Source organism: Leuciscus leuciscus (assembly GCF_965113295.1).
Source record: "Leuciscus leuciscus genome assembly, chromosome: 18".
Classification (NCBI taxonomy): domain Eukaryota; kingdom Metazoa; phylum Chordata; class Actinopteri; order Cypriniformes; family Leuciscidae; genus Leuciscus; species Leuciscus leuciscus.
Window position 1 is genome coordinate 33,588,542 of NC_138742.1, and position 14,375 is coordinate 33,602,916.

The following is a 14,375-nucleotide window of genomic DNA, read 5'->3' on the forward strand; positions in this document are numbered from 1 at the left end:
AAACTGTTCATCTACATGTTTCAGTTACCAACCAGAATCAAGCATTCAACACTGCTGTGATACCAGCCAGGCTCAGGATGCATGAAGTAAGGGATGATGTACATCCAGCCGGTGTTACCTCAGAATAAACCCCCGACAGGGTGATCAGGGTCAGGTCTTCATCAGGGGTTTATTCTGAGATAACACACACACACACACACTCACAAACACACACACATGAAGGGGTTTATTCTGAGAGAACAACCGGCTGGATGTACATCATCCCGTTTATTACACGGATACTTGCGGAGAGAGGCAAGGTCAAACTAGACGGACATACGCAAGGATGTTTTATTAATCTGTCCCTTTGTTTTTCAGTTCTATTGTTTAAGTTCAATTGTGGCCACATTTAATTTATTTGTAGTTATAACAAGTTATATACATGTTTTAACTAAAATAAAGGTAAGAATTAAAGTGCTCGATGATTTCTTCATTCATGGAGAGATATATAGGCCTATTTTATTCTGCATGTCATGAACAATAGTTCTCTGTCCTGTTAGTAAAGGTCAGGTAAGTAATAGAGTAGGCTCTGTGCGTGACCTGTTGAAAAACATGGAGTTTTATTAGAGCCAATTATTAAATGCAAGTTTCAAACGATTGTATTTGTGACGGCATATTAAATAATGTGGGGATAATGTTAGGCTACCACTTTTAATGTTCCCATACAAAACCACTTTTTGTAGCCTTGAGTAAATCATAAGCATAGGCTCACAGTCTTGATATTTACAATGTTGCTTGAATTTGTTCTAAATAAAAATGCATACAAATAATAAATTCAAAAGTGCTATATTTGCACCTGTGAATATGAATAGTTTTAAAGTCCCCCTGTGGTGAAAATCCAGCGTTTAATGTTGTTTATATGTCTATGTGGTGTGTTTAATATGCTTTAAGACAAACCATGTGTAAATTCATAAGTCGACAGCATTGCTGAGTATTTCCTCCTTAAAACTGCAGTGAACCAAAGACAGTCTCAAACACACGCTTTGAAATCGCTGGTGTTTCTGACATCACAAACTACCTTGTAACCAATCAGATCAACGTGCCGGCGGGCTTTAGCATATCATTAACTATAACTCTGAAGCAGAGGAGTCTCGAGATATTTTTCTCATTTGATATGAAAAATCATGTACATTTAGCAATATAGCGGGTGTGTGATGTATATTACGATGTTATGATGAACTCTATGTCTTTCTCCACTGACGTTCTGAGTCGTTCAAAGCGTTTCTGATGATTGTTAGAAGGTTGTCTGACTCTGAGATGGAGAACAGGAACATGGTTTGTGTAACATTAGCAACACATTATTAGCTGTGTGATAACGTATTCAAGCTAAACTTTAGGCTAATCATATTAATTACCGTTATGTGTCCGACGTTGTAAAGAGCGATACATAAAACGCATCACCATTCTGATACATCGACTAATTCACTCTTCATTTCTTCTTCTGAAACAGGTTCTGGTTCAAACATATATGGCTGAATTAAACCAGTATTTGTAAAGTTGAGCGAGTGAGCTTGTGTGATTGGGTGAAGGGCGTGGCTAATTTGCATATTCATGTAAATTAAGATGTGACAGGATCTGGCTCAAATGAAGCACTGCATATCAGCGAGAGCGCGACAACACTCGAGCAAAGAGCATGTGTTTTTGTCTGGTTGGTAATGTCTTTGCAGACCGAGTGTTTCGAGACAAATACATTTTGTGTAAAGAATTCATCAAGTGCATCATCGCAAGGAGAGAAAGAGGCTACTCTCTTGAAAAACTAAAACCAGCTATAATTAATCATTGTTTAGGTTAACGAGCATGTTAAAATGCTTTAAGGGGCATTTGATGCGTATGGGTGTGATAACTTAGCCCAGTTATCATTAGCTCATGGAAACAGAGCTGAACAAAGATGTGTGTATATTTGGTTTGCTAATGCATTTGCACTTGCAAGTTTCCAATAAAATAATTCTCAGTGTGTGAAGCTGGTGCTGGTGGGGGCGTAAACCCAAATTAAAAATAAAATGAAAGGAAATATCTGATCATCCTCCATAACATGGTCACAGTTTACATCTCACACTTCTGTAAACACTTGCGTTACCACGGAAACGACTGACACATTTGTGTGAGATTGGAAAGAGCTCCATTATCAGTGGAAAACAAAAGCATATCTGCAGCGGCTGGGCCGGATCAGCACCGGATGGGCCGGATCAGCACCAGATGGGCTGGATCAGCACCGGATGGGCCAGATCAGCGCCGGATGGGCCGGATGGGCCGGGTCAGCACCGGATCAGCACCGGATCAGCGTCGGATGGAGCGCTTAAGCAACGAGAACAGATTGTCCCGGCGCTGGAAAGTGGCTATACATTACACGAGAGTGTTCACTCAACCACTTTTTTTTTTACTTTTGTAGTTAAAGGGTCATGAAACCCTAAACCACATTTTCTGAGATTTTAACAGAGGTATGTGTGTTGAACACCATTGAAGACAATGTTAGCATCTGTTAGATTTAATAGTAGGGGGAAAATGGTAAAATTTTTGTTTTTTTCCGCTATTTTCGTCTTCCGGGTTTAAAATCTTCATCGTGTCCACAGTACTTTGATGACTCATCGGTGTCTCATAATTATTCATGACTGAGTTTTCTTATCCAATGAGAAGACACGTGCCTCTTAATTATTCATGACACCACGTGGAACTTTCCAATGACAGACATGTCAAACTGTCGTGTAGTAGATGAGAGAGCGCGTTTGTTTTCGTGGTGCAAAAGTTCCAGTGCATCTTTCCCCGCGATGCTGCCAGGGCTAGACTCTGGCTGTGGGCGGTTGGTTGGCCATCAACCACGGACACATCTATGTGTGTGTAGCAACCATTCAACTGGAGAATGGTGGACTTCAGCCTTGTAACACCAATGCAGGTTTCGTCTTGCGAGTGATGCGGTCCCGAGGACTTTTCTATCGCTTCAGAGGTGTGTGTGTGTGTGTGTGTGTGTGTGTGTGTGTGTGTGTGTGTGTGTGTGTGTGTGTGTGTGTGTGTGTGTGTGTGTGTGTGTGTGTCTAAAATGTAACCCTTACCGTTTTACTTGCCTTTTGTTAAATAATCACACGTTATTAAAATTTAGATATTTCGATAATACCTCAATTGTATGGAACGTATGCTTAGTTTGTGCAAATTTCTATGTCACTGTCCATCTTTATTATCGGTTCAGGGGGCGCGTAGATCTAGGCTATGTACGGAACGTTTTGGGGTTTTTTTAAGCGGAAAATTTATTATTTTCAAATATATGCATTTATAGTGTGCTTATAAACAAATATATATTTTATAATGGCATAATTATACATATGCATGTACATTTATATGTTTTAAATACAATTATGATTACTGTAGTAGGCTAATATGTGTAGCAGGGCATTCAGTTACTTTTGAAAGGACAAACATAAGGTGTCAGTGTATTTCATTAGACTTTAACTTTGCCAGCTATAAAGAAATCTAGCATTTCCTCACGTTTTACCACTGTTGACAGTCGATATGCATGCATGGGCCACTGGCTTTGACCACACCCACTCCCCTCCCTTCTTCTCACAGCCACCACGCCCATTTAAGTTGCATTTTTCAAAAAGATTGTGAGCTAGACTTGAGCTGAAAGAGGGGGGTTTCATGACCCTTTAAAAAGTATAGATTTCCCCCTGTAAATGACTGATTTCGCTAGAGAAGACCCTTCTCCATTCGCTGGGGTCCATAACAAATTGGATCGATGTTCACTTGCATTAAATGGAGAAAAATCCTGTAATGTTTTGCTCAAATATAGTCACTATTGTCAAAGATGATTGAGAATTAGCACACAGTTTGGATCGGGCAAGATCTCTCGGCACGGATAAGAGCGGGAGCGCAGCGATAACCCTTAAATCAAAACTAGCCGGATATGGATATAATTCATACCCTGACTGGGCCCATACCCAGATGACTTAAACAAGCATGTAGCCAATCCATGGATTAGCCATAAGCAACAGACATGTTGACAATGCTAGCAGAAAAGCGTTTCAGCTGATCGAGCATGATGAATCTGCGTCATTTGTTCTGATTGACTGTTTAGCTTAAACCAGAGCACAAGAACAAAGATGCAAGTGAGAAGAAAGATGTAATGATTAGGGCTGTCGCGATAACCGCAATATCGCAGTACCGCGCTACAAGCCAACCGCAGAGGAATTCAAGTAACCGCAGCAACCGCGATATTCGCATGTTTTCTTTTTTCATAAGGCTATACCCTTCTTGTTTTGAACTTCGTGCATGTGTATTGAATGTTAAATAAGTTAATAATGGTGATTGGTACAGAGGCTTCGTGGATTTGCACTTACAAGCCTAAACAGACAGTGAATGAGAGAGATCGACTGAGCGCGTGCGATTACCTGCGTCTGTCTTTGAGGTCGATTCATATTCGTGAAAAGGTTGCCGTGTCCAAGGAAAGTTAAATATTTGTCCTGTCATCCTTTTAACGTTTCAAATAAAGGGTATTTACCATGAATGGCATCAGCGACAGCGCTGGTCAGCATCCACAGCGCGAGGAACAAAACTCAGTGAGTCACGCATTGAATCAATGCCATTTGTCTCTATTAAGTGAAGCTCCGCGTTACCCATGCGACGGCATTGCTGGTCAGCTGAGCCTTGAAAAGTGGAGATCAAAGTTAAAAATAATTCACCTTGTTTCATTACTATCTTTTAATGAATCAATCAGTGATTTTGAACGTGTTGTTGAATGAATGGTTTAATGACTCACTCAAAGACAGTCCGTTGCCGTAACAACTGCCCGCTGAGTGACAGCCTTTCAATGCGGAGAGACGCTGTTTAGTTTCGGTTACATTGGTTACTGAAAATGTACTCGTTTTTGTGCATGCTGACCACATCGTGACACTTATTTATATAGCAACAAATAAATCAAAATAAATTAATAAATGCGGTAAAACCACATATCGCGCTATTGAGCCACTCAAAATTACCGCAAGGGAAAATCCTTCACCGCGACAGCCCTAGTAATGATACAAGGCAACAACATTTAAAAGAAAAAAGAATGACAGACCATTTTGGCCAAAGTAGAGTTGGGCCAAAATCTTTGTTCACTTTATTTTATTTCATTATTTTAAGCACTGTCCATTTCACTTGCATCTGATGCAAGTGAAATGGACAGTGCTTAAATTTCAGCAACAGTAGGTGTATTTAACAGTAGCATCCACGAAAGAAATTGAATAAACATGTAAAAATTAAATAAAATAAAAACTCTACATATTTCACTTATCTTACTGTATCTTACACTTACTGTATATCATAAAATATACATTGCTTCTTATTAAAGCTACTGAAGTGATTCAGTCAAGAGTGGGAAGTGTCTTTTGTTGTTTGTTCAACATCGATGACACAAGCGCCCGCAGGTTTATTAGGCTGCTGTCACTTTAAGACCAAAAGCAAGGATCTAATACACACACACGCATCTGATGTTCACTAAACACATAACTGACTCAGTTTATGTAACCCTTGAACGTATTTGAAAGTTAAAGGTAGGGTAGAGGCAAGTATTATTAACACTTTGTTATACTGGTTGAAACTCTCTTGCCATGACGCATCGTCAGAGGAGTATAGACCAGCTATCAGGATGGCCTTGATAAGTGTAAGTTCTTTGAAAAATAAGATTTGCATTTTAAACAAGTTCCCGAACTTGAAACTGATGTGTAATCCGTGAGCGGATCTGGTTTCACAATTCCCACTGAGATTATGCGGTTTTGCTCAATGAATTCGCCATCTAATTGGCTCCTGAGCAACACGATTAAGTGGCTGATAACACTGGATGGACCTTATATAGGCATCATATTCCTATAGGTAGATGTAGATCAGATGATGCGAGCTCGACTGACGTGACCCGCTAGATCTAACGCTTCTCTTCATTTCTCTCCGGCTGAAGAAAGTCAGTCATTGCATCTAGAATGGCCTTGGGGTGGGTAACTAATCAGGAAATGTACATGTTTTCATGTTTTTCTAAGATTATCCACTGACTGCAACATCTAGCCCATTGGCACGGCAAAGTTGACAGCTACTCGCAGAAATGCACTTGAAACGTTTGCTGTATAACCTGCGATTGAAGCGTCACATAGCAGTGAAACCTGCACACGTGTCGGCCACAGAAACAGCCGCGGTTCCAGCGGCGGCTAAAACATGATTCTGGCTGCCATCTCTACTTATTCTGATGTAATCTTATATATATATATATATATATATTTTTTTTTTTTATACTCATCTTGGTCATTATGCTAAGTATACTGGACACAAGCAGCAACTCCATGTGGTCACTGATTTAGTGTATGTTTAGTTAGAGTTCAGCAAACACACCTGAGGGAAGAGAGGCCTCTCGTCCTTGGACTTCTTGATGCAGTCAGCCACCAGTCTCTTCATGGCTTTAGGACATCTCTTGTACAGCTTACTGAGGTCTGGGGACAGATATCCCCGACCTACCATGAAAATGATCTGCATGAAACAGTAAATACAGAGCTTGAAGCACAGGAAAACACTGATTCAGCGATTCACTTCTGAAACACAACAGCACAGCATTACATGGCACAGTACTTATTGTAGGACTTCATTAAACAATAGTTAAAGGGGTCCTATTATGCCCTTTTACGAAGTCTTGATTTTGTTTTTGGGGTGTACTAGAATATGTTTTCATGCTTGATTGTTCAAAAAACTAATTATTTTTCACATATTTTACATTATTACAGCTCCTCTCTCCCCAGTCTGTCTCGAATGCCCAGTGTGTTGGGATTGGTAGCGCTTAGAATGTCCCACCCCTCCATAACTGCGAGCTCCAGTCAGGTGTAAATATTAATAATGCCGTCAATTTCAAACCATTCGAGCCGGTTTCAGACCCTGACAATGTTAACGCACAAGAGGACTGTGCAGAAAGGGTTAAGCACGGACTTCGTAAGCATAGATTTCACAGGATGTTTCAGAGTGGTATTTTTTTTGATAGATTATAGATACGATGTTATCCATCATTCAATCATATTTGTCGGGAAAACTAAGGCAATACAAACAGTAATCGATCACAAAATCATGGATCATTTTCCTAAGGGGCGGTGAACCGTCTTACAAAAGCAAGAGCTTACAAAAGCAAGAGCTTACAAAAGCTCCAGTAAACACTACATCAATACTGTGATGTTAGTTAGCAGGCTAGCGGAGGCAAAGCCTTTCCCTTCTTTTACATCATAGCAACTACATAAAACTCTGTTAAATAAAAACACAAGTCATACTTTCAAGTTGTGATTCACAAACAACAGATTGTCTCGACAACATGGGAACGGCTCCGTCTTTCAGGAGAAGCGTTAGTGCGTTTAGCCTGTCTGTGTACTGTTCTCCGTAAAATGTGCGGCGCACAGACACACGCTGAGGTTATAATGTTGAGGTTCTTCAGCCTTTGGACAAACTCTTTTCACGGGTGGAAAAACAGTGACGACACTCTTCATTTTCTCTAATGCAGCTCAACCAAGCCTCGGCAACTATTTTGCGTATTCCGTGGGTGGAGATTATTTAAATTAAAATTATGACTTCATAAGATCCGGAAAAAACGCGTACTACCCTTGCAGATCTTTTCTATGCTCAAACAGCAACATTACACACTAACTAAAGCTGACCAAGGGAAAAAGCATAATACGACCCCTTTAATTGTCTGTAATAGATTGAACTTTCTCATAATCTTAACACGATACTGATAAATATCACAAAAATGGTCAAAAAGTCAAAAAACTTTCAGGTCACATTTTGAAAATAAATAAATAAATGTATAATTAGATTTTGCATAAAGACAAGTCTATATTTGAAATCATTGTTGATGCTTTTCACTGTGACATGATTTTTATGACAATTAAGCGCACACACATTTATTAATACATAAAATGGTCATGTACAGGTAAGTATACCTCGTGGCAGTGTACATGTCTACTGATTAAAAAGAAAAAGTATCATTTTAATTACTGTAATGGGAACAAGGACTGTGCTAAACTATTAAGAAAACACACACTCGCACGCACACACGCACACGCGCGCACACACACACACACACACACACACACACAGGACAGGGGTTCGGGAGTGAGCCCAGTGCGTGCTCTTCAGTCTCTGGAGCCCTGATTAGTTTACATGTCTAAATTTATCCCAGAGGCTGAGCTGAACTGGGGTCAGACTGAGAGAGATCCTGTGTGCATGTTCACAGACGCATGCACAGTCATGCTGGGCAAACCATTAGCTGCACAAGAGCTTCATGGTTACTGGTTACTGGAAGGCTTGTAAGTGCTGTTGCATATACATGTAATATAGTCATTCTTTCATGACTGCCCTTTCAAATGAACTATTGAAAAACATAATGCAACTTTAATAAAATGGGTAAACCATGTGCCTTGGCCAAGAAGAAGGCCAAGCGTGACCAAGCGTGTGTTACCTGATCTCGGTTTGCTATCTGCGAGTAGGGCAGCTCTCCTGTCATTAACTCAAACAGCACCATGCCGTAAGAATACACATCCGACTGGAAACTGTAAGGGTTATTGTCCTGCATTCGGATCACCTCGGGTGCCTGACGGGTAAACAGCAGAAATGTGGGTAAAGGGTCAATGACAGATGCTTGTTCAAAATGTATTAAAGCCAGCAGAAGCGGAGAATTTGAGCACAGAACTGACCATCCATAAAATGGATCCCGAAGGTTGTTCCACCTGTTGAGAACCAGTCCACCTGGCCTTCACAGTGGCCAGGCCAAAATCCCCAATCTTCACCGCCAGCCCTTCGTGCAAGAAGATGTCTGTGCTCGAGTTAAAGTCAGAGTCTTGCATCTACTGGCAATCTGCATACAGGCTAGTCCACTCCGCTGCTCCTTACAGGCGAGAACAGCTCGCTCTGACTGGGAGGAAAGAGTAGCCATGCTTCTTCATGCAGAAAGACACATTTATGAATCTATTTTCCCTTTATGCCCTTCAGATATAAAGCTGAAGAAAAGTACGGGTTGAGGTCAGGGCTTTCTGGAGGTCAGTGATGTTCATCTGAGTGAGTCTGGTATATATGGACCTTGCTGTGTCCACATGGGGTCCATTTTGGAGCAGATTTTGCCATTACATGCATTAATGCTCACTGGAATTACTGCATGATGTCACGATTTCCTCTACACGCCCTTTAATATAACTATATAAATCAAGTGTGCTCTTGAGAATGCATGTCTGTCCATCAGCAATACTGCTGTGAGGGTAAGATGAGCCCCTGGATATAGAAAAACCCTTCGTAAAAGATCAAACTATTAGAAATGCATGGCTGAAGTTTATTTGTAAGCAAGTAAGTGGCATAAAAACATCAAAAAACAATTTGACATTTATTAATTCGCCTGTCTAATAATGCATATGCAAATAGTTTTCTGTTCAAAATGAACAAAATTTAAATAATGAGTAAATGCATCATCAATCCTTTCTCTAAAACGTGTTTTTGTCTTACCCTGATTCACTACGGTAAGCCTATTAAAAGTATTTCGGTTTTTTTTACTGCCAGGGGGCAAAAAGTTACATAGTGTACGATATAAACAGGGTTTAAAATGAACATCCGACCACGAGTTAAGTGCGAGTGAAAATCAACCATAGCGGGTAACACGCAGCATTCATGCCACTACTACATTTTTCTCAATCAAACTGCATAATATACCTAGATATATTAAAGGGGTGGTATAGTGCTCTTTTCACAAGATGTAAAATAAGTCTCTGATGTCCCCAGAGTGTGTATGTGAAGTTTTAGCTCAAAATACCCCACATATACTTTTATATAGCATGTTAAAATTGTCACTTTTTAGGGATGAGCAAAAATGCAGTTTTTGTGTGTATCCCTTTAAATGCAAATGAGCTGCTGCTCCTGGCACAGGGGGCGGAGCTACAGACTTTTTTGTTTATGTTTAAATGTATGTAGCTGATGTGGAGTTAACTATCTTTTAATCATTGATTAGCATATTCTGTCTTGATAATCTATAAATCGTGTTCCGGGGGCGGGGTTTATGTAAACTTTAGGGTTAGTGATGTCACTAAACCGGGAGGAATGTGGTGTAGTCCCTACCAGCCGTTTGTTGTAGTCCTTAAAAAGCAATTTTTTAAAAAGCAAATATCTCCCTTTGCTTTGAACTTTAAGCATCCTGACTTGGCAGATGTTGTTTATGCTCAAACAGCAACATTACACACTAACTAAAGTTAAAAAAGTGAAATCATAATCAACCACTCCTTTAAAATGTTAGCAATGAATGATAATCAGGTTTATTCTGATATTTTTGTTTTGGCTAGTAGAAGTTAGTCAGTAAAACATTTAGCAGTCAAAAGTGGCTGTTGTGTGAAAAAGTTAACTTCAGATGCTAACATTGCAGCTTGACGCAACACCCTATAAAGGTCATGGTATCGGCCGGGGGACACTGATGCAAGTCAACTGAAATATTCAAAGTTTTGCTGTCATTCAAATATTCAATGTCATGAACATTACAAAAATTGGCCAAATCTGGGACTTCCTTTATAGGCACTACAAGCCAAAAATGTGTAAAGCCAGCCAATCAGAGCTTGTGATTTTGGAAAGCGTTTACCAGTTTTTTGTGCAATATGTGCGGACAAGAGACTAAAGGCTGTACAGCTAAGACTATCACATCTGCCTTTAGACCTAAAAACAGTGGAGAGGAAATGATATGTCGCATGAAAAGGATACTGTTTGATTTCATGTCACGGTGGATGATGTTTTTTGCGTGTAGATAGCTGTGAGAGAGAGCAAACATCATAAACAATGAAGTTCTACACACTCGAGGAATCCCTCAATCCCAGGGTGTGACACTCACTCCATGCCCTGAGCAGTCTGTCTGGCGATATCTATCAGCTGGAACATCTGGAAGTTGGTCTCTTGCACATGGAGGTGTTTATAGAGACTGCTGCCTTCACACCACTGCGTTACAATCGCAAGATTGTCTTTCGTCATGTAGCCCATGAACAGTAGGATGTTGACATGTCTGGTTTTCCTGTTGGCAGAAAAAAGACAACGGGATACAACAATTCAGATGCATCAAAAGCAAAAGTGCTGCTTATGCATTGCAGTAGTGGTGAGCAGTGAGACCAAATGCTTAAATCATGTACTTGTGTGGCCTTTGCAGGTTTTCCCCAGTGTAGAGCGTTATGTGTGGATACTGCAGGCATGCTTCTTCAAACTTCAATACATTTGTTGTGCTTCACACGATAGATCAGTCTGCTCTTGGACACTTTAATTTGGCAATGGTTTGTCTTGAATCAAGCTTTAAATATACCTATGCTTATAGACTACTACAATATACACACCTGGGCAAAGCCTAAAATGGCCAAACTAAGCTTTAAATGGTCAACCACAAATTACTGGTCAGGAAATTAGCAAGAATTTAGCAAATGCACTCCTGATAGCGTATGTGCAGTAAACCGTTCAGGACAATGCTGAATAGGTTAACAGATTAAAGCTCATAATCATAGTAACTATAATCACAATAATCAATATAATTATCGCATAATCAGAATAATGAAAATTGCATGTTAACGTGAGTGAAGAGGTTTGCTCTTGTAAATGTGCCATTTTACCGTTTCTACAGATTCTACAACCGAGCGGTTCACACCACAAGCACTTGTGTTGTTTATGTTTATGGTAATGATCTTTCAGAGCTATCTATAATATTTTTATCTAGAGCCAAAAGTGCTTCATGCAAGCCCTTTCAGCTCCGTGAGCGTTGCTTCTCTCTTTCACTCGCAAAAAACGTAAAGCGACGCATTAAGAGCTGCAATGATGCGGTTATTTTGATAAGAACAGCAGCAGAAACACGGTGAGCAGCAGAATAGATCCTTTCACTGCAGGAAAGGAGAATGCAGCTAATACAGTTATTTTACAGATGACTCTGACTGTTTAACTAACCAACTAAACCAAGTTAAAGTGTGGCGTCTTTAGACGTTTCTTTCATATATTAGCATTATTTATCAGCATATAAAGAGCATTTCATAATAAACAATTCTAAAATTTGGAAAATTATTTAGAGATGGCAAGGGAAAACTTTTAAATTACTAGTTAAATTAGTTTTGTCCTCATGATGAGAGTTTTCATTATTAGACTGCGTACATTGTTTGTTTTTAGTAGTTTATTGCTTTAAACAAAATATAAAAATGGTCCATACTTTTTCCAGAACCCCCAGTATGTTTTCTCAGTCCTAAGGCCTTCTATGTGCCATACACAAAGGTGTCTAAATGAGAGCTGGTAACATGGCCCACCGAGAGCTGGTAACATGGCCCACAGGGAGCGGGTAACATGGCCCACGAGAGCGGGTAACATGGCCCACCGGGAGCTGGTAACATGGCCCACAGGGAGCGGGTAACATGGCCCACCGAGAGCGGGTAACATGGCCCACCGAGAGCTGGTAACATGGCCCACAGGGAGCGGGTAACATGGCCCACCGAGAGCTGGTAACATGGCCCACCGAGAGCTGGTAACATGGCCCACCGAGAGCGGGTAACATGGCCCACCGAGAGCGGGTAACATGGCCCATCGAGAGCGGGTAACATGGCCCACAGAGAGCGGGTAACATGGCCCACAGAGAGCGGGTAACATGGCCCACAGAGAGCGGGTAACATGGCCCACCGAGAGCTGGTAACATGGCCCACCGAGAGCTGGTAACATGGCCCACCGAGAGCTGGTAACATGGCCCACCGAGAGCTGGTAACATGGCCCACAGGGAGCGGGTAACATGGCCCACAGGGAGCGGGTAACATGGCCCACAGGGAGCGGGTAACATGGCCCACAGGGAGCGGGTAACATGGCCCACAGGGAGCGGGTAACATGGCCCACAGGGAGCGGGTAACATGGCCCAACGAGAGCGGGTAACATGGCCCACCGAGAGCTGGTAACATGGCCCACCGAGAGCTGGTAACATGGCCCACCGAGAGCTGGTAACATGGCCCACCGAGAGCTGGTAACATGGCCCACAGGGAGCGGGTAACATGGCCCACGAGAGTGGGTAACATGGCCCACCGAGAGCTGGTAACATGGCCCACAGGGAGCGGGTAACATGGCCCACAGGGAGCGGGTAACATGGCCCACCGAGAGCGGGTAACATGGCCCACCGAGAGCTGGTAACATGGCCCACAGGGAGCTGGTAACATGGCCCACAGGGAGCTGGTAACATGGCCCACAGGGAGCGGGTAACATGGCCCACCGAGAGCTGGTAACATGGCCCACAGGGAGCGGGTAACATGGCCCACAGGGAGCGGGTAACATGGCCCACCGAGAGCTGCTAACATGGCCCACTGAGAGCGGGTAACATGGCCCACCGAGAGCGGGTAACATGGCCCACCGAGAGCTGGTAACATGGCCCACAGGGAGCGGGTAACATGGCCCACAGGGAGCGGGTAACATGGCTGTTGTTGTAACACGACGGCTGCTGGCAGTAGAAAGGGCAACTAAGGGTTGCCTGAAAAAAATGTTAGTCCAGGCTAGAGCTGTTCAGCGGAGCCAATACCTGTACCTATAGCAGTGGTGTAACTTGAAAAAAAGTCGGTGGGAGAGGAGTTAGAGTGTGTGTGTGTGTGTGTGTGTGTGTGTGTGTGTGAGAGAGAGAGAGAGAGAGAGAGAGAGAGTGTGCGTGTGTGTGTGTGTTTGTGTGTGTGAGTGTGTGAGTGTGTGGGGGGGTTGCTAATACAATGCTATATCATATATGTATAATAACTTCAATTTCAATAGTGCATTGAGATTAATTTATTGACATAGAAGTCATGTTTAAAGTGATAGTTTCATCCATAAAAATAAAATCTACAATAATACAATATATTGTTAGTCCCGAGACTCTTCAAGTCACTGAATAAATACAGAAATCCACTTGAACTTTTTGTGGGCCCTTATGGTCGAAACAACTTGAGTGATGAAACTTTTTTTGCATGCATATTTATTATACACTCTACTCTCTCTCTCTCTCTCTCTCTGTCTATATATATATAAATAAAACAGTTAGGTCCGGTCGAACAATGTATTGATTAATTTAGATTGGATTATGTTGGTAATAGGCACTTCCTAACCCTAAAAGAAGTTTCGTGCCTCTAGTGCTTTCGACCTTCTTTGTGATCTGAATGGTAGCTGAGACCTAGTCTTAACATTTAGGAACCTTTATGAATAACACTTATTCATAAGTCTAGGAATAAGAGTAAAATTATGTCATTCTTAGAATTTTGACACACTTAAAATGAACACAAATGTTACTCTGAGTGGCTTTATACATGCGGCCCCTGGACGTTCTGACATTATAATGCCACATCCTATGAACGGAAAGCGGC

At 41.6% G+C, this 14,375-nt stretch overlaps 1 protein-coding gene across 3 annotated transcripts in view; it reads right to left on the reverse strand.

Annotated features, from left to right (window-relative positions):
* raf1a (Raf-1 proto-oncogene, serine/threonine kinase a) overlaps window positions 1–14,375 on the reverse strand; it is a 33,375-nt gene that overhangs the window by 697 nt on the left and 18,303 nt on the right. For all 3 annotated transcript variants that reach the window (XM_082146024.1, XM_082146022.1, XM_082146023.1), the window contains 5 exons: window positions 10,886–11,062; window positions 10,759–10,805; window positions 8,724–8,842; window positions 8,489–8,620; window positions 6,388–6,522 (listed from right to left, as the gene is read on the reverse strand). In XM_082146024.1, coding sequence (XP_082002150.1) covers window positions 6,388–6,522; window positions 8,489–8,620; window positions 8,724–8,842; window positions 10,759–10,805; window positions 10,886–11,062 — 610 coding nt within the window. The remainder of the gene's footprint in view (window positions 1–6,387; window positions 6,523–8,488; window positions 8,621–8,723; window positions 8,843–10,758; window positions 10,806–10,885; window positions 11,063–14,375) is intronic.